The sequence below is a fragment of the Trypanosoma rangeli genome, assembly GCF_003719475.1.
Source record: "Trypanosoma rangeli strain AM80 chromosome Unknown Tra_15.4_contig_00167, whole genome shotgun sequence".
In the NCBI taxonomy this organism is placed as follows: domain Eukaryota; phylum Euglenozoa; class Kinetoplastea; order Trypanosomatida; family Trypanosomatidae; genus Trypanosoma; species Trypanosoma rangeli.
This window is the reverse complement of record NW_021705909.1, coordinates 4,447-29,261: the sequence shown is the minus strand read 5'-3', so window position 1 is coordinate 29,261 and position 24,815 is coordinate 4,447. Positions and strand designations below refer to the sequence as shown.

General features: G+C 58.8%; 9 protein-coding genes and 2 pseudogenes across 9 annotated transcripts, besides 28 other annotated features; all 11 read right to left on the bottom strand.

The window, feature by feature from the left end:
* Positions 1-128: 128 nt before the first annotated feature.
* Positions 129-173: a microsatellite.
* A 196-nt stretch (positions 174-369) lies between these two features.
* Positions 370-398: a microsatellite.
* Positions 399-400: 2 nt separating this feature from the next.
* Positions 401-449: a microsatellite.
* A 316-nt stretch (positions 450-765) lies between these two features.
* TraAM80_05258 (uncharacterized protein) lies at positions 766-3,294 on the bottom strand (the record flags this gene model as incomplete). The annotated part of the gene is made up of 1 exon (XM_029382145.1): positions 766-3,294. The coding sequence occupies one exon, from the start codon at positions 3,292-3,294 to the stop codon at positions 766-768; it is 2,529 nt and encodes an 842-aa protein (XP_029238068.1).
* Positions 3,295-3,385: 91 nt separating this feature from the next.
* TraAM80_05257 (uncharacterized protein) lies at positions 3,386-5,323 on the bottom strand (the record flags this gene model as incomplete). The annotated part of the gene is made up of 1 exon (XM_029382144.1): positions 3,386-5,323. One exon carries the CDS (start codon positions 5,321-5,323, stop codon positions 3,386-3,388), a length of 1,938 nt encoding a protein of 645 aa, XP_029238067.1.
* A 117-nt stretch (positions 5,324-5,440) lies between these two features.
* Positions 5,441-5,459: a microsatellite.
* An 86-nt stretch (positions 5,460-5,545) lies between these two features.
* Positions 5,546-5,575: a microsatellite.
* A 361-nt stretch (positions 5,576-5,936) lies between these two features.
* Positions 5,937-6,380, bottom strand: TraAM80_05256 (uncharacterized protein; the record flags this gene model as incomplete). The annotated part of the gene is made up of 1 exon (XM_029382143.1): positions 5,937-6,380. One exon carries the CDS (start codon positions 6,378-6,380, stop codon positions 5,937-5,939), a length of 444 nt encoding a protein of 147 aa, XP_029238066.1.
* A 232-nt stretch (positions 6,381-6,612) lies between these two features.
* On the bottom strand, positions 6,613-8,670 carry TraAM80_05255 (uncharacterized protein; the record flags this gene model as incomplete). The annotated part of the gene is made up of 1 exon (XM_029382142.1): positions 6,613-8,670. The coding sequence occupies one exon, from the start codon at positions 8,668-8,670 to the stop codon at positions 6,613-6,615; it is 2,058 nt and encodes a 685-aa protein (XP_029238065.1).
* Positions 8,671-8,807: 137 nt separating this feature from the next.
* Positions 8,808-8,832: a microsatellite.
* A 354-nt stretch (positions 8,833-9,186) lies between these two features.
* Positions 9,187-9,604, bottom strand: TraAM80_05254 (mucin TcSMUGS; annotated as a pseudogene).
* A 109-nt stretch (positions 9,605-9,713) lies between these two features.
* Positions 9,714-9,760: a microsatellite.
* A 58-nt stretch (positions 9,761-9,818) lies between these two features.
* Positions 9,819-9,869: a sequence feature (A-rich).
* A 46-nt stretch (positions 9,870-9,915) lies between these two features.
* TraAM80_05253 (uncharacterized protein) lies at positions 9,916-11,139 on the bottom strand (the record flags this gene model as incomplete). The annotated part of the gene is made up of 1 exon (XM_029382141.1): positions 9,916-11,139. One exon carries the CDS (start codon positions 11,137-11,139, stop codon positions 9,916-9,918), a length of 1,224 nt encoding a protein of 407 aa, XP_029238064.1.
* A 318-nt stretch (positions 11,140-11,457) lies between these two features.
* Positions 11,458-11,478: a microsatellite.
* A 150-nt stretch (positions 11,479-11,628) lies between these two features.
* Positions 11,629-11,668: a microsatellite.
* Positions 11,669-11,831: 163 nt separating this feature from the next.
* Positions 11,832-11,852: a microsatellite.
* A 130-nt stretch (positions 11,853-11,982) lies between these two features.
* Positions 11,983-12,930, bottom strand: TraAM80_05252 (uncharacterized protein; the record flags this gene model as incomplete). Its single annotated transcript, XM_029382140.1, has 1 exon — positions 11,983-12,930. One exon carries the CDS (start codon positions 12,928-12,930, stop codon positions 11,983-11,985), a length of 948 nt encoding a protein of 315 aa, XP_029238063.1.
* Positions 12,931-13,456: 526 nt separating this feature from the next.
* Positions 13,457-13,485: a microsatellite.
* Positions 13,485-13,501: a microsatellite.
* A 135-nt stretch (positions 13,502-13,636) lies between these two features.
* Positions 13,637-13,985, bottom strand: TraAM80_05251 (hypothetical protein; annotated as a pseudogene).
* An 863-nt stretch (positions 13,986-14,848) lies between these two features.
* Positions 14,849-14,866: a microsatellite.
* Positions 14,867-15,026: 160 nt separating this feature from the next.
* Positions 15,027-15,389, bottom strand: TraAM80_05250 (uncharacterized protein; the record flags this gene model as incomplete). The annotated part of the gene is made up of 1 exon (XM_029382139.1): positions 15,027-15,389. One exon carries the CDS (start codon positions 15,387-15,389, stop codon positions 15,027-15,029), a length of 363 nt encoding a protein of 120 aa, XP_029238062.1.
* Positions 15,390-15,420: 31 nt separating this feature from the next.
* Positions 15,421-15,450: a sequence feature (A-rich).
* Positions 15,451-15,473: a microsatellite.
* Positions 15,474-16,005: 532 nt separating this feature from the next.
* Positions 16,006-16,050: a sequence feature (GA-rich).
* Positions 16,051-16,177: 127 nt separating this feature from the next.
* Positions 16,178-16,201: a microsatellite.
* A 67-nt stretch (positions 16,202-16,268) lies between these two features.
* Positions 16,269-18,698, bottom strand: TraAM80_05249 (uncharacterized protein; the record flags this gene model as incomplete). The annotated part of the gene is made up of 1 exon (XM_029382138.1): positions 16,269-18,698. The coding sequence occupies one exon, from the start codon at positions 18,696-18,698 to the stop codon at positions 16,269-16,271; it is 2,430 nt and encodes an 809-aa protein (XP_029238061.1).
* A 160-nt stretch (positions 18,699-18,858) lies between these two features.
* Positions 18,859-18,882: a microsatellite.
* Positions 18,883-18,946: 64 nt separating this feature from the next.
* Positions 18,947-18,965: a microsatellite.
* Positions 18,966-18,999: a microsatellite.
* A 77-nt stretch (positions 19,000-19,076) lies between these two features.
* Positions 19,077-19,103: a microsatellite.
* Positions 19,103-19,119: a microsatellite.
* Positions 19,120-19,153: 34 nt separating this feature from the next.
* Positions 19,154-19,196: a microsatellite.
* Positions 19,197-19,408: 212 nt separating this feature from the next.
* Positions 19,409-19,432: a microsatellite.
* Positions 19,433-19,758: 326 nt separating this feature from the next.
* TraAM80_05248 (putative protein kinase) lies at positions 19,759-24,276 on the bottom strand (the record flags this gene model as incomplete). The annotated part of the gene is made up of 1 exon (XM_029382137.1): positions 19,759-24,276. The coding sequence occupies one exon, from the start codon at positions 24,274-24,276 to the stop codon at positions 19,759-19,761; it is 4,518 nt and encodes a 1,505-aa protein (XP_029238060.1).
* A 241-nt stretch (positions 24,277-24,517) lies between these two features.
* Positions 24,518-24,554: a microsatellite.
* A 165-nt stretch (positions 24,555-24,719) lies between these two features.
* Positions 24,720-24,754: a microsatellite.
* Positions 24,755-24,756: 2 nt separating this feature from the next.
* Positions 24,757-24,815: a microsatellite.

Here is a 24,815-nt window from a genome sequence, read left to right as displayed (position 1 = left end):
GGAGGGGATAAGCAGGCAGCCCACATGAGGTGCGACGGTCGTACCTCGACGGAAGGCAATAGGCCCAGGTCGCCCAGCCAAACAAAAACAAACGGAAGGACGTGTGTTGCCATGGAGGAAGATGCACCAAAAACCAAAAAAAAAAACAACAACAACAACAACAAAAGAAAAAAGAGGAGAGAAGCGATGGATGGAGAAAGGGAGGGTGCAAGACGAAGAAAACAACAACAATAAAAAACTTGCACTTTAGCACCCCGCCCCTTTTACGTCTCTTGTCAGTAAACACACGCATGCGGGTCACGGCCCCCTCGTCCCCTCTTCCCTTTCCTCGCACGGCTACCCAGACAAGGACGACGCAGCTGCAGCTGCAGAAGAAGAAGAATAAAAAAAAAAAGAAGGTACAATATAAACAAACAAACCACCACAACTAAAAACTAACCAAATAACAACATTCATCGGAGTCTACATAGGTTCATCCCGCAGCATATAAGCACCAAACCTAAAATGCAAAAGAAAGAAAAAAATACGCACAGTAAACAGTGCATAACCTGCTACAGAAAAAAAAAAACAAGGAAGGAAGGCGGAGACACCAAATAGACAGCAACAATAATAATAATGACAAAAACAGCAATGAGAACCGCCTCTCCGAGGTACACTCAAAATGGGGCAGACGATGGACAGGCGCAGAAGGCGTGGTGGGATGTCGCAGCGGTCAGTGTCCAAGCGGGAGGAGATGGCTCGTTCGCCTCAGGGGTGGGGCTGAACTTAACAGCCACCGCCTGCCGGGCGCCAAAACACCCGCGTGGCTGTCGGCGTAACCGTCTCTGTACGGTGTTGGTTGCCACCGCAGCTGAAAGCAGGCGTCCGCTTCACACGCTTCAGTGCACGGGGAAAGTGGGTCGTGGATGCCGCCCCCGGCATCGAACTCTGCAGGGCTACCGTGCTTGCAAACGCTACCGACTCAGTGCCGCATGCAGCGACAACAAACTTCGTAACGCGCGGCCTTTGCTGATTGGCCGCCGTGGACACCGTCGGTGGCGAGGCCTTTTCGGGTGTGTGCGCAGCCCGCAGGCTCTCTACCCCCTTGAACGTGGAGCACAACTCAACGAATTCCGGAACATCACACCTGCCGGCGCCGGGCACACACGTGGTGGTGTGGTCCAACGCACGCTTTGCGTGGTTACTAGAAGGTCTAGCGCCGGTATTCGCGCGACGCTGCTTCCAACGCGCGGCAATGCCCGTCGGCGACGCCTCTGTTGTCTCACGCCTGCCTCTGCGTAGCCGTTGTCGCTGTGAGGGCGGTGTGGACGGCTCATTCGTGCTTAGCGAGGTACCACAGCTAAGTAGTGGGGCGTTGAGTCCGCTAGTGCCATGTGCAACACACTGCACACATTCCTGTTCCTCAGAGGCATCCGAGCCCCCCGAGACCATGCGCCCTCCCTCGCGAAAACGCCACTTCTCTAACGGCAGCATACCAGAATGCAAATTAGACGTCGGCTGTAAAAGGATATCCTGGCCAAAATTGTGCAAGTACAATAAACAGTGCTGCTGCGCAAGCATGCCACTGTTAATCCCTACGTGACTGTGGCTATGTCTTGAAAAACGCGAGGCACATGTTGTGGGAGATGTCCCCGCTGCCGTTCTTGCTTTTTTTGCTGTTGTCACCGCGGTTGTTGTTGCTGCTGCCGTCAGGGTGAGATTTGGTTTTGTGCCCCGTGTGGGGGAAAGGTTTTCCGGCGTGCGTCTCTCCGCGCTGACACCCATGACCGCTGAATGTTCCGTGTGGAAGTGTTTGTGTGGGTGCAGGCCGGACAAAGCAGCAGCAGCAGCAGCCACCCGTAGTGGCGACGGCTGCGGCAGCGGCTGCTGCATTGCTGCCTGAGATGCTGCCGGTGACGACAGCGTGAGAGATGCTGACGCCAAGGTTCGGCTAGGTGTAACATGCTGGGCGGGGGTGGAGGTGTGACACGGCGCCTCAGTGCATGACCTACGCCCAAAAGACGCACTGACAGCTCGCGTGGGAGATATGGCTGCCCCCGCTGCCCCCGCCTTTGCCGTGGCCACCATCTTCGTGCAGGCGATTGCCACTCCCGTCGAGTCGCCGTCGCCGCCACCACCACCACCAGTCGTCGTCGTGTTCCTGCCTGCGTCGTCATTCGTGCCTCTTCCATGCCGCAGTGATGCGTTCTCGGCTTTACCGGGACTGCTCATCACCACCACTTTTCGCCGGCGGCGGTGCACGCTGCCGTCATCATTCTTCGCCACCGGAGCCGGCGCCTGGACGCCGCCACCACTGCCCTGTGAGAGGAACGCCACGTTTCCCCCAATGAACTGCATCATGGCCTCCTCGCAGCGGCGGCGAGAGGTGCTTCGCACCCATGCTACCAAATTGTTGTGTCGACGCGGCAGCGCCGCGGAACCGGGTGTCTTTTTGTGCGACTGCGGGCGTGGTTTGAGGTGAATAGGGAAGAGGGGGCTGGAGGGTCTGGGCGTGTCAGGGTGGGCAACCGCGCTCTCCGCCTCGCCTTGCTCGCCTCCCGCCGCCACCACCGCGTCTTCCCTGTCGCCTCGCATAGAAGACGCGAATATGTCCGTCGCCGACACCCCCGAAGCTGGAGAGCAGAGCAGAGACTTTTCCCCATCCGTGTTGCTCGCGTTGTCGCGGGGGGCCATTGACTTCGTCTCACTCGCACCGCAAACGTCCGTGGCAGAGGCACCCGTTCGCCTCGCACGGCTCGTTGCGAGACCTGAAGACGACAAGGGGACTGATGGCACCTCACCGCCGTCAATCCATTCACCATCATTGCTCCAATCCCCACTGCTACCGCTGCTGCTTCGTTTCCGTCCCTTCCCATTCTGCCTCCCGTTTACCGCGTCCGCCTGCATTGCGTGCTGGGTGTCATATGCCTTCTCCAGCGCCGTTTGCTGCGCATCTTCTGTTTCATGTCGTGTCTGTTGCTGCCGCACTTTTATGGTCGCCTCCCGCCTCCCACTAGCGTGATCGTCGTGGTCCTGACTCGAGCTGATGCAAGCCACCGTGCCGTTGGTGGCTGGCGCTGCCGAGAACACCGGCGTGCTTGTCTCCCATGATTCTGTGCGCGCCTTACCACGGCGCCACCGTCGCCGGCCGGCGGGTATGCTTCCTCCTCCTTCACTCACCTCGCTCTCCATCCACGACGTCTCCAGTGGGTTGAGTTTCGACTCCAAAGAGAAGAGGCTCTGCATTTCACGCTCTTCCACTGCCTCGTGGTTGCTAATGCGGATCTGCTCCAACTCCCGCAGCCTCGAAAACATGTCCCACAGCCCATCCTCTTTGCGCCTATGCCGCTTGGAGGCGGCACAGGCTCCGTGATGGAGCGGGCTCCGCCACCGCGACGACGAGGGCTCAAAAAAGGCGCTGATGCACCTGCCACTGCCTCATCCAAGCGTCTCCGTCGCCTTTTTCGTCGTCTTCCCCGTCGCTGACTCTGCTGTTTAGCTCCTCCCCACTGAACGCATCACTGAGCGCCTCCTCGTCCGAGTTGCAAACCTCCTCATCACGCATAGGGACATCTAACGGGACAGTTCGCTGCGGCACCGTTGGTGGGCGACGCATGGTCTGTACAGGCGGCACTCGATAAACTGGGAGCAGGGTCTCTCGGGACGCTGTTCCAGACGCTGGTATGGTGTTTGATGCCGCTGCTGCTACTGCTGCTGCTGTTGCAGTTGCCACACCACGTGGAGACGGCATCTTCTCTTCGCCCCACTCCTGTTCAGTAGGCCCGTGAGCCAGCGAGTCTGTGCTCAAGGAGTACGCCAGGACGACATCGCTGCTGATACTTGTGTTTCGCGTGGAGGTCGACTCCTGCGCTTGGTAGGATGGGCTGGAGTTGAGGGAGTGCTTCGGGGTCCGGTTAAAGCTTAGGTCCATGACACCGGGCGCACTCCATGTGTGTCCTATCGAGGCGACGCCTTCCCCAACACCACAACTACAGAAAGAGGTGGGAGGTACGCGAGGCGCGGCTTCACCCCGCGAGGCGCCAACGCTCATCTGCTGGACTGGCAACTGCAATTGGGCCGAGGTCCCCTGCAGCGCAAAGCCCTCTCTTCGTGAAAAGGTTGGACTTTCCTCAAATGCAGACAGCGGCCGGGAGAGGGGGGAGATGGAAACGCTTGAGATACTTTCGATTTGTAAGATGGGCACCGCTACGGGCAACAACGGCCCTCTTTTCATCGATGCTGAGAATGGCGAAAGCGAAGGGCACGGCGTCGCTGAGGCATCGAAAACGAGGCAATTAACATTTGGATGCAGCGTAATGACGTCTTGGGCGTCGTTTACAGCTACGCCGGCCACGGACTCATGAAGCTCTGCGCGCTGCTGCAGTTGCGGTTCCTGCTGCTGCGCCTGCTCCAGCACCAGCCGCTCCTCCTCCCCCGTCATCTCGTAGGAGGACACAGGAGCGGCGGTAAAGGGCCGGCAACCCGTGACGGAGCGCATCCGGGGGGATGCAAGGAACCGTGTCGTTTGGTTCACAGCCAGCGTGGTGTTCGCCATTTCCTCCCGCTGTTGCTGCTGCCGCTCGCTGCGAGCTTGACTGCAGGAAAAGCCCCTCTCCTGCGGTGAGGCGGGGGCATCGTCCGCTACCACCAACTCCCCTTGAAACTCTTGCGCCGGCGGATTCTCCTCGGGCCACAGCTGCGATGCTGACGAGTTTCGCCGCGAGACACGGGCGTCCAGCTCGCGAAAGGAGGTCTCCTGGCGCTCCAGCACCCTCCCAATCTGCTCACAGACATACCGCAAAGCCGTCAGCGGAAATGCCTCTTGCTGATGCGCCTCTTGCCCATGTTGCCCGTTTGTCTCCTCATATGCGAGGGTGGCAGGCAGCTCAATGTCGTGCGGCCGCGCAGATGACACGGGCGACCGCTGCCCAGAGAGGGAAAGGGATGGTACTTCCTCCAGGCCATTTTTTCCCCCCCGCCCCGACAACCCCGCCACAGCCCCAATATGACGCCTCAGCTGGGACGCCGCCTCGATGCCGTCGCCAGCCTCCATCATGCGTGGCGTGGGCAACGACACAGGCGAGAGGGAGAGGGGCGTGAGCCCCGCCTGGCCGCCATGCGAAATGCTACGGGCCTGTTCTGTCACCACTGCTCCCTGCAGTCGCGCGCTGCTGAGTGATGCTTCAAAAAAACAAAGCGCGTCTCTTTCGCCCCGGGGGCAGCACTCACGCGAAATTGCTTCTGTTGGCTTTCCCTCCTCCTCTCTGTGTGTGTGTCGGGCCGAAGCGTCGTATCCTCCGCCACACGCCTCTGAAAAGCAGGCAGTCCAATTAGCGGACGGCATCGATGGGTGAAGACAACGCGGCCACCGTACACGCGGCGGCGGGAGGAAACACCACTAGAAAAACTTTTTTTAACAAAAAAAAAAAACTTAAAACTTTAAAGAAAACAAAAGGAATTTTATATATATATATATGTATTCCTTTTTTCTTTTTTTTTTGAATCCTCTCAAATCACAGCGCACTGACACTTCAAGGATGCACAAATATAGACACAACGATACACTTGCGTGTGTGTGTGTGTGTGTGTGTGTCTGGAACCCTTTTTTTGTTCCCTTACTTGCACGCTCCAGCGCAGTGTGCCTCTGCGTGTGGGTGAAAAACCACCTGAAAGGGTGGGCGTGAGACCCACGGCTTGCTACGCCATGCACATCCACAAGCAAGCATTGCGAGGAGAAAAAATATGGAGCAGAGAAGAGTAAAAAGAAGAGCACAAACTCCACACACCCACAAGCATGCACACAGGCACAGAGTCAGAGAGAAAGACAGCCAGGGAGGAAGGGAGAAAAAGTTGCGAGCTTCAGATATATATGTCGGTTGCATCCAACCAATACACGCACGCAGGTACGTCCCCCCACGCACACATGCATACACACCTTCCATCACCGCCGCTGCCTCTCACTCCGTGGAGACGCTATGGCGACTCAGGCGCATCAGTTGCGCATCCAAGCGGTTGTCGCGGCGGTACAGTGGAAACATACGGCTCCGTGAGCAACTAAGTGAGCCTGGGCGGCTCACGCGGCCCTGCTCCGCCGGGTAGTGCTGGCCCCGCACGGCGAAGGTGTAATGCAGCGGCTTGTAGAGCGCGGCAACGTAGGCGGGGTCAAGCTCAAGAGCTGCCGCAGCCTCGTCCAGGTTGAAGCGACCCCGGCGGTCCAGCTCGCCAATTGGCTTTGACCGCCACCCCCCGCCGCCGGGTCCGCGCAGCACCCGCACGACACGTAACATTTCCTTCGGCTGTTCAACGACAACAAAAACAAAAAGAAGCGTACATGCAACCACCGCATCAACAAAAGCACAGCCAAAGGCAATGGAGGTGACGGCAAAATAAAAAAAACACATCCCCTGTGTGTGTATGACAGCCAGATGCATAGCAACGCCAATCACAGCAACTTCTATCACACAATCGAACCTGACACGCGCCCGAACAGTAATCCCAAAAAAAAAAAAACGTAGTCAAAACACGTAATAAAACCTAACTGGCCAGCGGCACACGCACCTACAAAGACATACACACACTTTCACTTTCACTTTCTCGCTATCAGGGTCTCTAAGATGTTATCCCCATCGTCCTTCATGCGAGGGGCCGGGGAAGTGGCGCCGCGGTGGGGTGTGGAGCTGCACTGCCTAAGACGCCAAGCTGCCGCAACGCCAGACCGGAAACGTCGTCGTCTTCGTCACTTGTTGCGTCGTCCCCACTGCCGTCAGATGGAGCCCCGAGCGGCCACCAGCAGCTGCTGCCGTCGTCGTCGATGTATGCGGAAGAAGGCGGAGAAGCGGGAACGCCACGACGTTGAAGAATGTCACCGCAGAACCGCGCTGTAAAGGCTGACAGAGGCAGGCTACGGGACACCACGTCGTACGCGCTCGCCTCACTACCGCCCCAAAGAGGCACGGAAGCAGCCATCGCAGCGGGGACGAAGCCCCAGGACGCCAACACGCGGAAGGCCTCCTCGCTTTGGACCACCGACCTCGGGAGACAAAAAGCCCCGCCACCCACGGCGGTCAAGGCTTCTGGGAGGGCCGCTGTGGCAGCCGCGCCCTCACGCGGTATTCCCACAAACGTGCTGAGCTGCGTCAGCCCACCGTGAACGACGTTTGCGGCTGCTGTAGTCGTCGCTCCATTACCCTCGCAGCCGCCACTCTTCTCGTCACTCGTGTCATCGTGAATCGCCCCTCTGACATACCCTCGGCTTCCGCACGGCACGGATGCGTGCATGTTAGCCGCCTGTGCGGAGATAACGGGCAGCAATAACGCCTCCGCGTAGTCCACAATTGCACCCACGTCATCGCTATCATTGTTACTGTCAGTGTCGCCAGCCTCTGCATGACGCCCACCACCGCCGCAAAGCATTCCCCGCTCAACGCACCGCTGTCGGACCCCCTCATGCCGCCACGCAGCAGTGGCAGCTGTGCCTCCACCCACAGCCCTGGATTGAGCTGCAGTGGGGGGGGCATCACCACGGTCCTCAACGGCTGCGCCTACACGTGAAGCAATGGGCGACAGCGTGGCTAAAGGCGACCCTCTTGACTCAACGCCTCCCTCGCCGCTGGTACTGCGCGCCGTCTCCGCTGCTGTTACTAGTACCTCCGACGTGCACCGCACGACGCCCTCGAGGTGGTGCAAGACGTGCCACTCGCCGTGGAAGAGAAACACCTGCGTTGGGGTGGGCGGCGGGCGTAGGGTTGCCCGCAGATGCACGGCGCCGTGCCGCGCGCTGTTCGTCCAAGCCACTCCAGACGCCGCTGTGGCAGCTGCTGCAGCGTCCTCCGCAGCGGCGGCACTGCAGGCTGCGGCTGGAAGCAGAGGGCCCGTACGGCGCCACGACAAAAACAATGACTCCTTACAGCTAACATCCGCAGAATCACGACTGCCTGAGATGCTGCGCGCGCGCTGCAGGAGTGCCGCGGCGTAGTCAGGCGGCGCAAACAACGCAAGCATTTCCAGCCAGTCACCTCGATCCGTGTGGACGCCCGGAACAAACTGTGGGAGCGGCAGCGCCGTCTGCATGTCAGCTGTGCCCCCACCATGCCGCCGGCAGCCGCGCAAGGCGTACGCCCAGAGCGTGAAGCGCAACACCACCACCAGTGGCAGGCCACGGCGCACCGCCTCTGCCCAATCCTCCTCCAGAGGTATTAGCACCACATGCCCCGCCCCATCGCGCCGCCCAACCAACGGGCACGTGCCGGCAGCCACGGCGTCCGCCCACATCAGCGCCGCCCTCGCAGCGTCGTACATGGCATATACTCGCGCCAACTCCCGTTTCGCCTTTGACACCGTGAGACCCAGCACTGCATCCGCCACCGCCGCATCCGGCTCCAGCCGCTGCGCAGAAGCATCGCCACCAACACCGCACGTCAATGGCCGCCTCCACCACCAGAAGAGTGAGGGCCCCGCCACACCGCCCTGCAAGGCAGAAGACACGCCCGACGCCGCGGCACCAACACCCCCCAACGACGACGTCCCGGGAGGCGCCCCTGCATCCAAGTCGCCAACGGCCGCCAACGTCACCGTACAGCCAACGCCGCCGCATACAACACACAAACACGATATATCATCCCCCGCCAACACCGACGCTGAAGGCATGAAAAACCCATCAACACTTTCCTGAAAACGCACCAAGCCACTCATCACATCCACCACAAAACCACTGCAACGAGAAAAAAAAAAACACAACCTCAACAAAGAACAACCGAAAAAAAAAACCAAACACACCAAACACACCAAACACGACGAAACATCCACGTCGCGGCAGCACACGCACAGTCAACGCACAACGAAGGAACGAACGAAACCCAAAAAAAAAAAAACGGCGCACCCGCGACAGACGACGGCGGGAAAAGACGCACATCCGCACGCAGTCGCCGCAAAAAGGGCCGGCGGGCACTGCGCCACACCGCGCAACGGCGGCCGCAGCACCCGACGGACGGTCGCGCCCAAAAAAGACAAACTGAAAACGCACTGCGGGAGACGCTCTGAGCCCCGCAAACACACGCAAAGATATATACGGGCATGTACATCCCGGCATCGTATACACATAGACACCCGCACCTGCGATGCAGCTCTAGGAAAGCCACGGCGAGGGCGCCACCCGGTGCTCCCGCGCGGCAACAGCGGCCGCACACAGCGAGACCCCAGACCGACAGCGCACGCACCGCCGCGCCTTCCTCACACCGCGGCAACCACCGCACCGAGCAGCGGCAGCAACCGCACACCCACCCAAGCAGCGCCGCCGAGGCCGCTCCCGTCGTGCTCGGGTGCCTTCGAAGTCGTCGTCGTCGTGCCCTCAGGTTTTTTTTCAGGCGCTTTCGCAGCCGGCGTCGCTGTCTTCGCTGTCGTTGTGGTGTCAGTGGACGTTGTGGTGCCTTGACCACCAGTAGTTGGCATCTGCTCCGTGGCCCACACGCACGTGCAGCAGAGGGCAAAGAGCAGCACGCAAAGAACGTGGCGCGGCGTCATTGTCACTTAGGCCTTCGTGGGGCTCGCTTGTTGTTCGCGGTCCAGACGCTCCTGTCGGGCAGCCACCGGACGGGCGCAGCGAGAGCACGCAGCAGGGGAGGAAGAGAAAATAAAAATTTAGGGGATAGAAGCCATATCGGAGGTGTTTTTCTTTTAGTTTTTTGAAAAAAGCAGAATGGTCGTAGTAGAAATGAAACACACTGTTCTGCGAGCGCGTTTTGTAGTTATTATTGTTGTTGTTGTTTTTATTTTTGTGTTTTTGCGTGTTTCCAGCACCGCTGGTGCCTGTAGGTTGTTGTGGTGTACATGATTTCTCCCTGTTTTGCTTTTTATTTTTTAGTTGCGTTGCAGCTTTTTTTTTGTTTTTTGTTCCCTCTGCAGGTGACTGCTTCCCTGAAACGTTGTTTCGTCGTGCTCTCATTTTTTTTTCGATTTCTTCTTTTTGGGGTCGGTGTCGGTGAAGACGCGCTCGTCAAGGGCGTCCTGCAGGCGGATGTGCTCCCCACGCGTCCCTCGCCAGAGAACGTCGTAGCCGGCGATTGGGGGCATGGGGGTTTTGAAGAGGCCTGTGGCGGCAGAGGGGAGCAGTACCGCATTCACCACTGTGTCGGTATCACCTTGGGAATTGTCCATAGTCGTCTTTGTTTCTTTTTGGCGCTCGGCATCGCCTGTCAAAACGGTAGCGGCGGCGGCGGCGTTGCCAGGGGCCTCCCCGGCTTGGGGAAGGAGCAGCGTGGTGAGGTAGTTGCTAAAGTTCCTGCGCCAGACGGCTGAGCTATCACCGCTAAGGGAGAGTCCGTTGTTGTGCACCAGTAGCATGCCGGTATCCGCGATGGGGCTTCCGCCTTGTGCAAAGGCTGCCGCCGCCAAACCGCTGGGAGCGGTGGTGCTGCAGACGCTTCCACGGTTGAGAGGCACCGCCACAATAGGGGCGGCCGCGATAATTTGGGCGCGGTGGAGCGTGGCCAGTTGCTGCTGTGTCGTAAAGCCGTCACCAATGTACGTTTTCCGCGGTGACATGGGTGTAGTTTTGTTCCCTGTCAGGTTTGGTGTGGGGAGGTTGAGGGCGGCCACCGCGCTGAACCGCTCACACGGCGCCGGCGGCTGGGGTTGATGATGCGGATGATACCGGCACCCGAGCAGTACGTAGGCGTTTTGCAGCAACGGCGACGGCATGATGGGGGCGGCGCCGCACGCCGCACTAGCTGAGGTACCGCCCGCGGAGGCGGAGTGGGAAGACGCCGACGTGGATGCGGGCAACGCGAAACTCACCGCCGTGGTCACACCGCCCAGCACAGCGTCTGCGTAACTCTCCACCGCGCGGGTGGCGAGCCCAACAAACGGAATCATGCCTGTGAAGGGCTGGGACCTGAGGGTGCCTGGCTGCGCGACGCCGGCGCCCGCGGCAGTATCGCTGGTGGCGTCGTGTGATGACTGTCCGCCACGCGAGGCCGCGTTTGAGCTGGTGGGCGGCTTAAACTGCTCCAGCACAAAGTTAATTGGCAGCAGCTCCAGTCGCGTGTAGCCGCTGGTGTGTGGCGCAAGTAACTCAATCATACGGCTTACCAGCGAGCCGGTGGTGCACTCGGCGTTGAACATCATCGCCTCATTGTTGCCGTAGTACACCGTGAAGTACGTCATGAGCTGGCCTGCGTCCGCCGCCGCAAGGAAGGGGGGTGAGGGAGCTTTTCGTCTCTTCACCGCTGGCGCTGCAACTGCAGAAGCGGTCGCTTTGTGTGTGTGCCGGGCTGCCTGCCACAGTGGACCGCCGTATGCCACCTCACTGCGGTAGCAGCAGCGACGGGGAGAGAAGGAGAGAGGGAGAGAAAGAAACATGAAGGAGGCCGCGGAGGACACACATCCACAGGCACACACGGACAGAAGTTAAAGAACAGAAGAAAGAAGAAAGGAAGGGGCCGGGTTAATGGTGAGGTGTACTGTGCACATCTCAGTGGAAACTAATAATAATAATACTAATAACGCAGGAAGGTGCAAAATACAGGCAAAGATGCGTACCGACGTCTCCGCAACCCGCGCCAAGTGCGGGGTACAGACACACACAAAAAAAAAAAAAACGGAGCCACTGACAACAACTACCACTACAAAAGAGAGTAGAGGAGTTATATTGCAAATGATACTAACAGTAATAAATAATACTAATCGTAATTATCCCTGGCAGTTACCGGAAGTCAAGTCACGGCCCACTTCTTACACGCCTGTTTCTATCGTCATCCCACCGGCATAGACAGCGCAGCAGATGCATACACGCAACGCGTAGAGAGGGGTTACACAGCCATGGCTATACTGAATGCATGCACCTCCGCCTTTTTAGGCTCTCTCTCTCTCTCTCTCTCCCACAGACACGGTCAAGTTAGTCACGTGTACACAGAGAAAGCGAGTCCAGGTGCTCCCGTTTGGAATTCAAGGCAGGCATGTACTCGTCGGTCTCTATCCCTGTATATATAATATCCCTGCACTTTATGTCTATGCCACTTCGTAGACAATAAATTCCAAAACGATACCCATCGAACTCACCAGAGCGTTGAGTGAGAAGAGGGATTTCAAAAAGGGGATGGCCAGCACGGTGACAAAGATGCTACCGAACAGTATGACTGCAAAGACGACGCCGAAAGGGGTCGTCAGAAACTCATCCACAAACCCGATCAGGTCCCCTCGTCTAAGCGAAGTGTGCTGCTTCAGCAGTTTGTAGCCAATGACGCAGTAGCCCACCATGGCGAGGGAGAGCAAAATCGTGAGGTTCTCCACGACGATTCCCCTCCATCCATTCCGCAGGATGAAGCTCAGCCACTGCCCTGTGCAGAAGGGCAACACGACGTACAGTCGCTCCCCAATGGCGTGCGTGGGGTAGTACCGGTCCTCATCGATGTCTTTCATCTTGCACAGGATGCCACCAATGATGCCCTGCAGCATGGAGACAACGACCCACAAAAGGCCGCTGCCGCTGCGGTCGTCCGCGACGACGCCACCACCACCCGTGTGAACGATCATCACTCCCGCTACCGCCGGATAGGCCAAAAAGGTGGACCGGCTGCTCTGCGGGATGGCAACCGTGTCGGGAAACGCAAATGCCAACACCTCCTCCCGCAGCACACCAAAGAGCCACGCACTGATCACGAGGTACTCCCCGCACTGCGTATACACCGCAATGTAGTACGTCACGGCGATGCTGGCAAGGCTGCAGGCCAGCACGTACAGCAAGGCGGTGACGGTGGCGGTGGTGGTGGCGGTGGCGGTGGTAGCGGCAACATACATAAAGGCCAGCCAGTGCGGCAGCCACAGCAAGAGGGCCGCCAGCCGCAGCGTGAGATACATGCGCCGCACATTTGACGTCGTGCACTCACAATGGCACGGCGCGTCCCCCACACTCGCCACCTCGGACAATTTTATTTCCTTTGCGTCGGTCTCCGTCATTCCCGGCAAAGCACGTGCACTAATCGTTTTACCTTCTCTCCTTCCCTCCCTCGCCCTCTCTGTCTATCTGCCTGCCTGCGCCAGGCGCCTCCAAAGCAGGCGTCCACGCGGAGAGAGGGGGGAGGGGAAGACAACACGGCAGACAGAACCCACCGCGGTGGAAGAAGAAAGAAAATAAAACAAAACAAAAATGATTTGCAGCGAACAGTCAAAAAACATGTGCGACGATGGGAGCACGGGAATGGGGAGAAGAGAATACTCCCACGCACACACGTGCGTGCAGAATGGTGGTGCATGCACTTCGTCACCGCATGCAGACACGGGTTCCAGGAGAAAGCCAAAAAAAAAAGAGAGAGGTAGTGACGGGGATAAAAAAAAATGTAAGCAAAAGACGGAGGAGCACGAGAGGGAGCAGCAGTGTGAGCCTACATGCACCCAATCGTCACCATCACTGCTGAGACGGAAAAAGCTGGGGGTAGGTGTTTGACGTCTTCCCTCCGTTTCCCCTCAAAGATGGGGGCAATGGCCCTCCTATCCCTCCCTCCCTCCCTCTCTGTGTGTGTGTGTGTGTCCCTCCATCTCATCGTCTTTGTTTTGTTTATTGGTGCCCCACACGACATGCTTCATTGAGCTCCCCTCGGTAAACGCTGTAAGTCATCGCGTGAAACAACAACGTTTTGCATGTGTAGCGAGGTTGGCGTCAGTGCATGGGAGGCTAAACGCAGACGGTGTAGCCGCAGGCCGTCTTGTACATGTCCGCCAGCATCACTCCCGCCGGAGCGCAGGAATCCACATGCCCCGCATCGCCAACTGATGCTCGGTAACAATGCAGAAGCTAGTGAGGGTACACGTGCAGCACGGTATCACCTCCATACGCTCCTCGTCCCCCGCCACGACCACCAAATGCGCTAAATTTCAAGACGTAGGTGGTAGTGTTTGCTGCTGCCGCGGATGCAGCTCGCACAACAAGGCCCCCGCAGTAGCAGGCCGTGGGGCGCTCCAGCGTCGCGGGTGTTGCGGCGACGACAACGTCGGCGTACCACGGCGGCGGCGGCGGTGGTGGTGGTGCTGGTGGTGATGGTGAGAAGCAGGCCCAGAGTCGCCTCACACTCCTCAATTTGAGTCCCCTCCGGCATTCTGAGGCTGCCGCTGCGGGCTCGCTGTGGCTGCCGCCTTGTCGCTGGCGTCGCCTCCCGCCTCCCCTCCTGCGACGCCGTGCGTGGTGCGGCAGCGCTCCTTATTGGCCCCTACTTCCGCGTCCACGGTGTTGCGGCCCGTCGCATGCGGCATGGCTGCGGCATCACTCACAACACCCAAACGCCCGCACACGCCGGTGAAGAGAAAAAAGAAAAAATATATATATGAAAAGCGCGAGGCACCACGGCTCTGCACACACACAAGAACACCACAAAAAAAAAGGGGGTCCTCTTCCGTCGTTTCTTCCCTACACTTCACTCAATCCTCCTTTCCCTCCTCCTCCGCTTCGCCGAACGCATTTCTAGTTATACATATGCGTGTGGGTGCGTTTCTTCCTCTTCCTGTCGGTTTGGGTGGCGCCGCGCAGACCCCACAGGCCCCCCGCGCGACTGTCCACCACGGCCCCAATGCAACCGCACAACACAGGGCCCACACACACACACGAGCATGCATGCATCCGTACAGAGATGTGAACATACTCGCGCAGGCATGCATACCCTTACTGCAGGGACGCGATCCCTCCCCCTCCCCCCTCCCTTTATTCTTCTTTCTCTCTCGCTCACGCTCATTTTCGCTGTGTTTGTGGGCCCCTCCGTAAACGGTGTTCTGCCTCGTTGGTTTTCGTTTCTGCTGCCTCCCGTTTGTGCGCAAGCGGAAGGAGGGAGGAAGATTCTCGGTTTTCCGGTTTATTACATTCCCAGGTCTACGTACATTCATCGCATCTCTCTCTCTCTCTCTCCACACGCACACTACTGTGTGTGTGTGTGTCACAAATAGGCGTGCACGCACAGTAAAAGAGGACTGACATGACGTTATCCACCGTTTCCTCCATTTTTCGCATCCGCCTGATTGCATTCGGAAAGGGAGAGAGTGACAGGCCAACACACGGTGCCCTCGCCTCAGCTGGGACGCCAGAAAAAGAGGCGGGCCACGTCTTTGTCGTTGCCAGACTCGTGAGAGCTCGTGGTGCGCAGCGTCCAGCCCTCCGCGTGAAGGGCTTTGATGATCTCCGCGAACATGACGCAGCGGCCGCGCTGGTCGCAGTAGTGCTGCCCAATCGACAGGCGCCATGTGTTCGGCTGGTTGTTAACGAGCATAAACTTCGGGGCGCTGCCAACGGCGGCGCCCAGGCTGTTTTGGCTGGTCGTCGTGCAGCACGGAAGGACCTTCTCGAGGGCGTCGAGGGTCTCCTGGCGCAGCGGCGCACCAACGATGGAGAGCACCGGAGGGTTGAAGGTGCAGTTAACAATGACGCTGGGCATTTCTGGCTTGCTGCTGTCAGTCTTGTTGGTGTTGTTTTACTTTGCCTTCGCTTCCTCTTCGTTTCTTTTTTTTTTTTTTTTTTTAGTTGGCTGTGGCGCTGTAGAGGAGACGCAGAGGAAGTTCCCAGACACACAAAGAGGAGAGGAAAGAAGCAAAGCGGGTAGTGGAGGAACACGCATGAGATGACTGCGCACATGCCCGAGAACCATAATTTTTTAAAAACAAAAAAAGTTGTTTACAGCTGTGCATTAATGCATGGAGTCTCGCACGGTGGGGGAGGGGGGCACAAGAAGGCGACGCCCCGCCCTCTCCCTCTGAAACCGCACCCCCACCCACCCACCCCGCACAGTCGTACACAGTTAGTTACGCCTCTGCGTGAGCTAATGTAGCATGACTACACGCGATGTACATGAAACGTCCGATAATGTCAGACCCTCCTTTCGCTTCGCGTGGCTCTCGCCCTGCCGCCACCGTAAGTCGCAACTTCTTCTGCTGCCCGGGGTTACTTCCTCCCCTCCCCTCCCCCCGCGCGCGAGCGTCTGTTTCTGATACCCCTCCTCTCTGTTTCTCTTGCCTCTGTGGCGCAATGCACGCATTTGCCTATTTTTCCATTATTTTCTTCTCTTTCTTTCTTTCACTTTTCTTCTTTGCTTCCTTTCTACGTTCCCTCGCTTCTATTTTCCTCCCACTCTCGCTCCTCGCGTTGCCTCCCCCCTTCTCACGTCGTGTGTTCGTGACCCACTCGTCCCCTTCCCACCGCCTCGTCCACCGTCGACGAAAAGCAAAGTATATATATATATATATATATATAGGGGCTGAGTGGCATTCACTTGAGCACGCCGGCAGCGCCACCGCCGTCCTCGTCCGCCGCCCAGCACTCAGCAGAAACGGTCGTAGAAATTACGGGCGTGGCGAAGCCAACGGCCCCACTCCAGCGGCGACGTCAACCCCTGCCAGACCGATGTTGGCGGCGGTGGGGGCCGTGTTGTCCTCAAAGCTCCCGGCGGCGCTGTTGCTGCTGCCGCCGGTGTCGCTGCAAAGGCGGACACTGGGACGCTGCCGGCGTCGCGGGAAGGAAGCGAACGCAGGCGAATGCTTTCCGTCAAGTACGCCCGTACGGCGTCGTTGCTGGCCGCTGCGTCGATGGTGGCACCTGGCGGTGTCGGGGAGGTGCTGGAGGGCGATGCGCTGGCCAGGGAGACGCCACTCGCCCCCGCGACGTCGCGCTTGCAATAACTCGCAGTAGAGGTCACCCCCACGTCGCTGATACCCACCGCCGCCGCCGCAGTGGCCGCAGTGGCCGGAAAGAGGGCTGCCAACGTGTCCGGCTGAAGAGACACAAATCCCTCGCCCATGCCACGCAGCATGTTATCGGCGGCCAGCGCCTCACCCGTCTCCCCATCGCCCAGGCCAGTCAAGTCACGGGGGCGTTTGCGCCGCCGTGACGCGAACGCCGTGGTGTGTGGCGGGTGTCCCCTGTAAAACCCCACCCCGCCGTCACTAGGCCCCTCAACAGGGCCGGTGGGGTCACTGCCGAAGTTACCAACGCCACCGCCACTGGTGGCGTCATTCACGCTGCCCAGACCGCCTCTGCTCCCCTCGGTGGAATGGCCGTTGTCGGGAGGCGCGTCATCACCGCCGGCACGAAAGAGCGGTGTGAGTAACTGGGTGGCAAACGGCAGTGTGGCAATTACGTAGTCGCCGATGGATCGCATGCGGGGAATATACGCCGTCCCTGTGGTCTGCTCGCCCAACGCAAACGAAGGATTGTGTGCTCCTACGTCTCTTCCAGCTCCGCCAACGCCCCTATCACCTGCCACTGGAGCACTCGTGGTGGATGCTGCAGTGGCGGAGGCTGTGTCGTAGTATCGGCCGTCGACGCGCTCCACGCGTTGGCGAAGTGGTGCAGGGAGGTACGCCTCACCGTACAAACCTCCCCCCCCAGACGATGCACCCGACACCCGGTTGGTAATGTGGCTCAGCACCAACGAGAAGAGCCGGGCAGCAAACGAGAAGAGCGGAACGTCCGAGGACTCGTAGCGGGTGATGTAGTACTGCTGCTGCAGGGTGTTGGAGCGGCCAAGTGCGTCTGTGGCAAACCCGGTGGGGTAGGCAGCGGCGGTAGCGGCCTTGGAAGTCGGCATAGTCGACGCTGCAGTAGTAGCCGGTGCCGTTGACGCTGATGTGCCCGTCAGGTCCATCGCAAAGTCAAATTTCCGCGCCGGCTCCCCACCACCGGCGAGGACGCCGCCGCCTGCGGAATCCCTCCCAACTGTGGCCAAGGGTCGGAAGCCGAGATGCGTGTGATATCTACCGTTACTTTCATGATCGCGGTGGATGAGAAATCCCATGTTGGTGGTGGCATTCTCCTCGGCGCCGCCGCCGCCGAGCCCTGCAGGGGGTGGAGTCGATTTCAACAAGAGCGCCTCGCCACGCCCCACCGCGGCGGCGGCAGCCTGCCAGTCAATCGTCGCTGCACCTATCGTCGGGGAGAAGAGAAGCTGCCACAGTCGTTCATGTTGTGGGGTGCCCGGCATGGCAAGCATGGCGGCGGCGGCGGAGACAGACATGGATTCATGGAGGCTTGAAAGGTGTTGAAAGCGCACGGCACTCTCCACCAGGAAACGTTTCTGGTAGACATGGGCGGTGTTGTCAAGGCGCCTCGCCATGCAGGCACTCTCAGCGCGGTAGAAAGCCACACAAATAACAACGCACCCACCTCCAACAATCCCTGCCCCCCACGACGAGGACGTGGAGAAGGCCGTGTCATGCTGGCATGTGAGATCGGCGGTACGGAAGGCGCCGGCGATAGGACCGCAATTTTCCTGCAGAAGCTGCAGCAGCGCACGACACTCCTCAACGGTGTGAAGGCCAAATACAAAAACTGTGCGGTGGACCAAATCTGTGCGGAATGCAGGCTGATCATGCAGCGGAAGCACATGCTGCGCCGAGGACGAGAAGGAGTGTGCCAGTGCCGTTGACACCGACGATGGTGCAGCTGCGACTACGGTTGTAGTTGTCTCTGGCCGCGGCTTCATGGTGGTGCTTAGCCGCCGCGGCGTCGCTGCAGTACTGGGGAACAACAGCAGCCCCTTACCGCGGCCGTGGGCCTCCAATGCCGGTGACGGTAATCCCGCCGCATCCCGCACGCCTTGCTGCGGTGGAGGCCATCTGCTTTGCTGCCGCGGGACGGACCCCCCACTGCCATGTTGCCGCTGCGGTGATGTCACGGGCGTTGTTTGTGCCGAGCCCCGCCAAGGTGCCGCTGCCGCCGCCGCCGCTGCCTTCGTGACAACGGGGGACCCCATTAACCGGCAACCCGCAGTCCTGCCACGGAACTTGCTTCAAAGCTAAAACCTCATAGCGCAGGAAGAGGAGGAAAAAGAAGCAGCAGGAGAGAGAGAAAGAGCAGCTGTCATGCGCACAACCATATGTATCGAGCAGGTGGGGCCACCCCACCCCAACCCTCACACACACACACACACACACCACTCCGCTGCGGCCGTGGAACAAGAGCAGTCACTGTAGTAATTTGTACCAAATAAGCGGGAGAGTGAATAAAAAAAAAAAAAAAAGAGAGTAAGAGTGCGCGTGAGAGAGGATGAGTGACGCGGACAAATGCATAGAGGTATATACACAATGTTTGGGAGGGAAGTGGGAATGAATCCGTAAAAATAAAACCAAAAACACATACTCACACACACACACACACATATATATATATATATACACCAACAGCACCAATAGTAATAATCGTCAATAGAAGAAAAAACAAAACAAAAAAAAAAAAGGGAAAAGAAAAACAAGAGCGTTGGTTCATGCTGCCAAAATTTCGTTGTTGACCCTTTTGAAGCTCTTCCCCTACACTACCCAGAATGTTGGCTATCCATGTTGCACACTAGTAATGTATCCGCGTGACTCCGTAAATGCATATGTGCATGCGCGATACTTCTTGGAAATAGAGAAAGAAATAAAGAGTGCAGTGATGATGTGCAAAAAAAAAAGCAAAGGAAGACGAGGTGGTGGTGGTGGTGGTGGTGGTATATATTTGCCGCACCAGCACATGCACGCACATGTACGTTACCTTCTACACTGTGCGTGTGTTTGCCTCTCGCCGCTCCCCACAAGCGAGTTGATGCCTGTGATGCATGCCTCGCCCGCTACTCGTTCACCCGCATTTTACGTCTTGTCAGCTTCCGCGCCCCTGCCTCCCAGACACACACATACACACAACTCAACCCACTTTTTCCTCTTATTCCGTTGTTGTTTTGCGTGTATTTGTGTGTTTCATTTGTTCTCGCAACTTGAGAAGCGTGCGTGTGCGCCGCGGCCCACCAGTAGAAGAAGGGGGTGGGGGTGGGGGGGCCGCTACGACGAACAGCGTGGGCCCAGCACATCTGCCGAGAGCAGCGAAACGACGCTCGCCGAGCCAATCCGCAACCCGTCCTGGGCGTCGCTGCAGCCGTGTAACATGCTGTCTGCCTGGTGCCCGCCCCGCCGCTCCGCGCACGTCACAAGCCAGCGATGTACTGCAGCGTTGTCCTCCTTTAGCATCGGGTGTTTAAGAAGCTCCTGCACGGAGGACCGCTTCGTTGGATCACGCTTCAGGCATAGCTCCAGAAACCCACGCACGGTGGGCTCGTCGCAATCAAATTCCAGCGTCGCGTCAAGGGGCATGCGTCGGTACAGCTCACACATCTCAGGCAGCCCAAGCGCGCGGTTGACAAGCGGCACCGAGAGGGCGTCCGCGGCAATGCAGCCAAACGACCACACATCACAGGCCTTGTCGTACGTCTCCCCCAGCAGCACCTCCGGTGCCATATACGCAACTGTCCCTTTCACGTTTGTCAAGTCCCCGTGCTTGAAGACGGCCGTGCCAAAGTCGCTCACCTTGGCGCAGCCACCGCAGAAGAGCACATTCTCTGGTTTGAGATCACGGTGCAGAATATGTTTGTCGTGCAGGTACGCCACGGCGGAGATGATGTCGTGCAGCACGCGCTTTATCACCTCCGCCCGACGTAGCCCGCCGGAGACAATAAGTTCGCTCAGCGACCCCCCACTGCACAGCTCCATGAAGATCGAGACACAGTTGCCGTCACGCTCGCAGAAAAAGTATCGCACAATGTTGGGGTGACTCAGTGAACTCATGATTTCCACCTCCCGCGCAATCTCCTTCAGTTGGCTATCGTCTCCGTGTGCCCCCTTCTCGCGATCCCCGCGCAGATACATGCGCTTCACGGCACAGCACGCGCCCATCGACTCCATTTCAACCTCAAACACGTTCCCGAACGCCCCACCACCGAGGCGGCGGCCCAGCGTGTACTGCGGCATCTTAAACTGCCTGGGTAAACGGAGCACGCTACTGATGTTTATCTCCTCATCCACGCCAATGCCGGAGAGCTGGATGGTCTCCACCTCCCGCGCCGTGAGGGGAAGCTTGAGCCTAAACGCGTAGGGCACCTCTGGCGGCATTGCGCCGGGTAAAGAGGCAAAGAAGAAGACCGCGCGACGCTCCCTCTGGGACCAGGCAAGGGCAGTGCGCAGCTGCGCCTCGTCCAGGTCCGGCACGTGCAGCAGGAACACCTTAAACCGCCCCAATCCGTGATGAAAGGCCGCGTCCAGTGCCTCAAGTGTATTGCGCTGAAGGATGAGGAAGTTGCAACTCCACAGCATGTCAAACATGTCCACCGTGAGGGTGTTGCTACGGCAGTACACCAGCGCGGTGATGGCAACCTCGTCGAGGCCCCTGTTCGTGAGACCATCCCGCATCACCCGCAGCGAGAGCGGCAGCTGGGCGGGGGAAGCTGACGACGTAGGCGTGATGGATGCCGCACCCCCCGACGACGGCGACGCCTGTTGTGGCGTCGCCATGTTGAGGCCTAGTGGAAAGGGCCCCGCGTTTTTCACGGCAGGGGGTTGCGCCGCCTGGGCGTCTAGATCAATGGTTTTGCACACCATCATCTCCTTCATCGCCTCCTCAGGCCGTGGGGCGGGGAGGTCGTGGCGTCGATCCCCAGATAATTGGCCCCCGTCCAAGCAGCCGTGCTGCCCCTGCTGGGGCTGCCGCAGATGGTTATGTCGACTCGTCCCGCCCCTGCCGTCGCCCAGCGACTGGGTTCCGGGTGAATCGCCTCCTCCAACGCCGTAGTTCTCCCTCGCTAAACCGCCTCCTGCGAAAGCCAAACGTCGAGGATCGGGGACGCTGGTGTTGCTTGCCGCTTCTGCCACCAAAAAGGAAGGGTGCCTCGCGATGCCGCCGCTGGCGATGCTGCACTCCTCCTGCGCTGCGTTTTCCCCGAGCTGCAGGGGGGTTGCGTCGTGCGCAAGGCTCTCGTGCCACGAAATTCGCGTGGCAGAGACCGTGGCACTCGTGCGCTGCACGACAGAGTTCAGGGCTTCGTCCTCGTCTTCGTTCTCGTACTCGCCCACGTTGACGTCAAGGTCGCGCATCACGTACGCCACGTCGTTCAGCATCCCTAAAAAGTAAAAATCCCGCACCTTGTCCGCCACGGCGTTGTGGCTGAACAAGAGCGCACCCGCACCCGCTAAGACCAACACTGCGAGGGCCATCACCACTGTCAACACGACGCGCGCGACAAGGTAGTCGCTTCCGAGGCTGACAAGAAACCCCAGCACCACCAGCAGGGCAAATGCGGTCACAAGCATGCCACAGATGAAGCGTGGCGAAAGGCGATACGTGCCAATGAAGCCCCACACGCGACACAGCAACGTCGGCGTCACTTTTCCGGTGCGGTCCGTGGAGACTATGTCCAGCAAACGCAGGGAGGACGCCCCAAAATCTTGACTGCGTGGTCCACTCACTTCCCAGTCCCTCGCAACCTGCACCACCGACCTGCGAAGATTGGCGTCAGACCAGGAGGTGAGGTATGGGTTCAGCAGGACACCATTTACCTCATAAAACGTGTGCGACAGTTGCCTGTAGACGTGCTGCAGCGAGTCCGATGACGAGAAAGAAGCTTGATGCGGCGCTACTGTTGTGTGTGGGTCCTCCAGCATCTCATTCACCTCCCGCTCCCGTTCTCCCTCTAATTGATACACCCCCGCCTCATGCAGCCTGATGAGATTGAAAACAAGGCAAAACAGGGCCGGCACCTGCAGCCACTGCTGCTCGCTCGTGAGCTCTTGTCTGCCACCACGCATGCCCCGTTCCTCTGGACCTCCCTCCGGCGCCTCATCGTCCTCTGTGCCGCTTTCGTGAAGGGATATAGTCACGCTGGCGCCGATAGAGTCTTCTGGGCCTCCTGAAAAAGCGCGGACGGCGTGCGCTCCATTGGCAAGAACGTTCTCACGAAATGGGCTTCCGCATGGGAAGCTATCGCTGTTGGCAGGGTCGACAACCTTACTGGCGCTCCTCGGCAACAGCAAATCCCCGTCTTGCGGCAGACCACCCCTCCGCGGGAATGAATCTGGCGCTGACACCGACGGCATTGCTCCTTGTGACAAGGTCCGCCCTTGCGGCTCTAATCCGTAGGCGTCAACCGCAACTTCCTTGGGGCCATTCTGCAACAATGCAGGAAGACCCTTGATAGAGGCAATTCGCCGTAGCGGCGGCGAGCTACTCTGACCGTCGCTGGTAGTTGCCATCGGCTGCCCCGATGTCGTGGAGGTCGGCTGCCTCCGTCGCAACGATTGATCGCTGTCCAGGGGTCTGGAGATCAGTGGGCCCCCCGCCACCACATTCAAAAACGAGTTGGCCCGTACTGCCGCTGGACTATTTGTGGAGACCATATCCTCATCCCTCTCGTAGTCCAGCAACCGAGTCGGCGGCGCGGTGCCCTCCACAGAGACAGCGGCGGGAAGCGGATAGACCCGTTTCACCTGCTGTGCTTCTAAAAGGGACGCCTCCAGCCCGGTCCTCTGCCGCTGCACCGGAGTGGTGAGGGACGCCCGGGTGGAATGTTCCTGCCGCGCACTATTCTCCTCCTGCTCCAGCTTGGGTGGGAGCACCGTCAGGACTTGAGGCATCGTCAACTGGTACTCTCCCGGCTGTGTCAGAAACCTATTTTCAAGCGACGTGGTACACGCCGCCGGCAGTTGGGAGTCTTCCCCGATGACGCGACGCGTCGACTGCGATGCCTCGCCCTGTGAGCGTGAGCATTGTCTCAATGAACTCCCCCGCCCCATTGGGCTAAGTAACGAATAGGCAGAGGGGGCAACCTGCGCCGCCGCGCTTCCGACATGCTTTTCATTACAGCTATTGGTGTTGTTATCATTGGCATCGCTGGCATTACCACCATTCAGGCGTAAAGGGGCTATCGGTGTCAACTGCCGCGAGGATGAGGACAGCGGCGGGGCACTCGTGGCTCCACCGTTGTTGCCGTTGCGGCTGTTACCAGTGTTTATGCTCCTGTTGTTGCTCTCGTCGGCATCCTCGTGGCAGATGTGCCGCTCCCGCTCTGCCGCAACGTTAGCGATGACCCCGTCCCCGCCTCTGCCATTCACCCTGCAACTCTCATGTTCTTTGCTTTCCCTGTGGAGGTTGCGGTCTCTACCTTCACTGCTTGACGACTCGCGAGTGGAGTTCGGCACCGACGCCCCCCCAAACGACGACCCCGCCGCAGTTCGCTCTACCGACGTGGAATCTAAGACCCTTACCCCTGCCAAAAATGCCGCACGCTGTGAGGACGCCATGTCTCCACCCCATGCAGCGTTGTCTGTTTTGACTTCTGGGGCAAAGTCGCCCCCCACCGGCGCCGTCATGCGCCTCTTCTCCACCAGAATCCTTCTCGTCTCCTCCGCATCCCCTGCGGTCGCACTCAACCGGTTTACCTTCGTCCGCTGCTGTCCCTCCACCTCCCCTGGCGGCGGCGGCGGCGGTGCGGCGCCCGGCTGATCCAAAGAGACAGCTAAAGGGTCACCGCCCATAGGCGCGACGTGGTTGTGGGCGTACGCAAACAGATGATATGCCGGTGCGCGTGCTGCCGCCTACACGCCACACCCAAGGTGCAGATGCCCCCGTCACACACCGGACCGTACCGTCAAAGCACACACTACCGCGGAGAGGGGGAGCAAGAGAGAGGGAACTACGCAATGACTCCCACTCTCGCTCTTTTCGATGTCCGCCACCCCACCTGCTGTACTGCAACGTCCGACCAAATCCCTAAAAATGTGTGCGTGTATGTGTAGTGCAGATGTATATATATACTTAGCTTCCTACGTGACGTGCACACTGATGTCGGCAGACCTGTCAAGGTGTGGGCGATAAACGAAAATAGGCAGAGGACTGTTCATGGAACGGATGCACGCACCACACCCGCGGCAGGCAAGCAACAGACAAGCAAAGAGAGACAATGGGAGACATCACGTAGAAAGAAAGAAAAAAGAAAAAAANAAAAGAAAGAAAGAAAGAAGAAAGAAAGAAGAAGAAGAAGAAGAAGAAGAAGAAGAAGAAGAAGAAGAAGAAG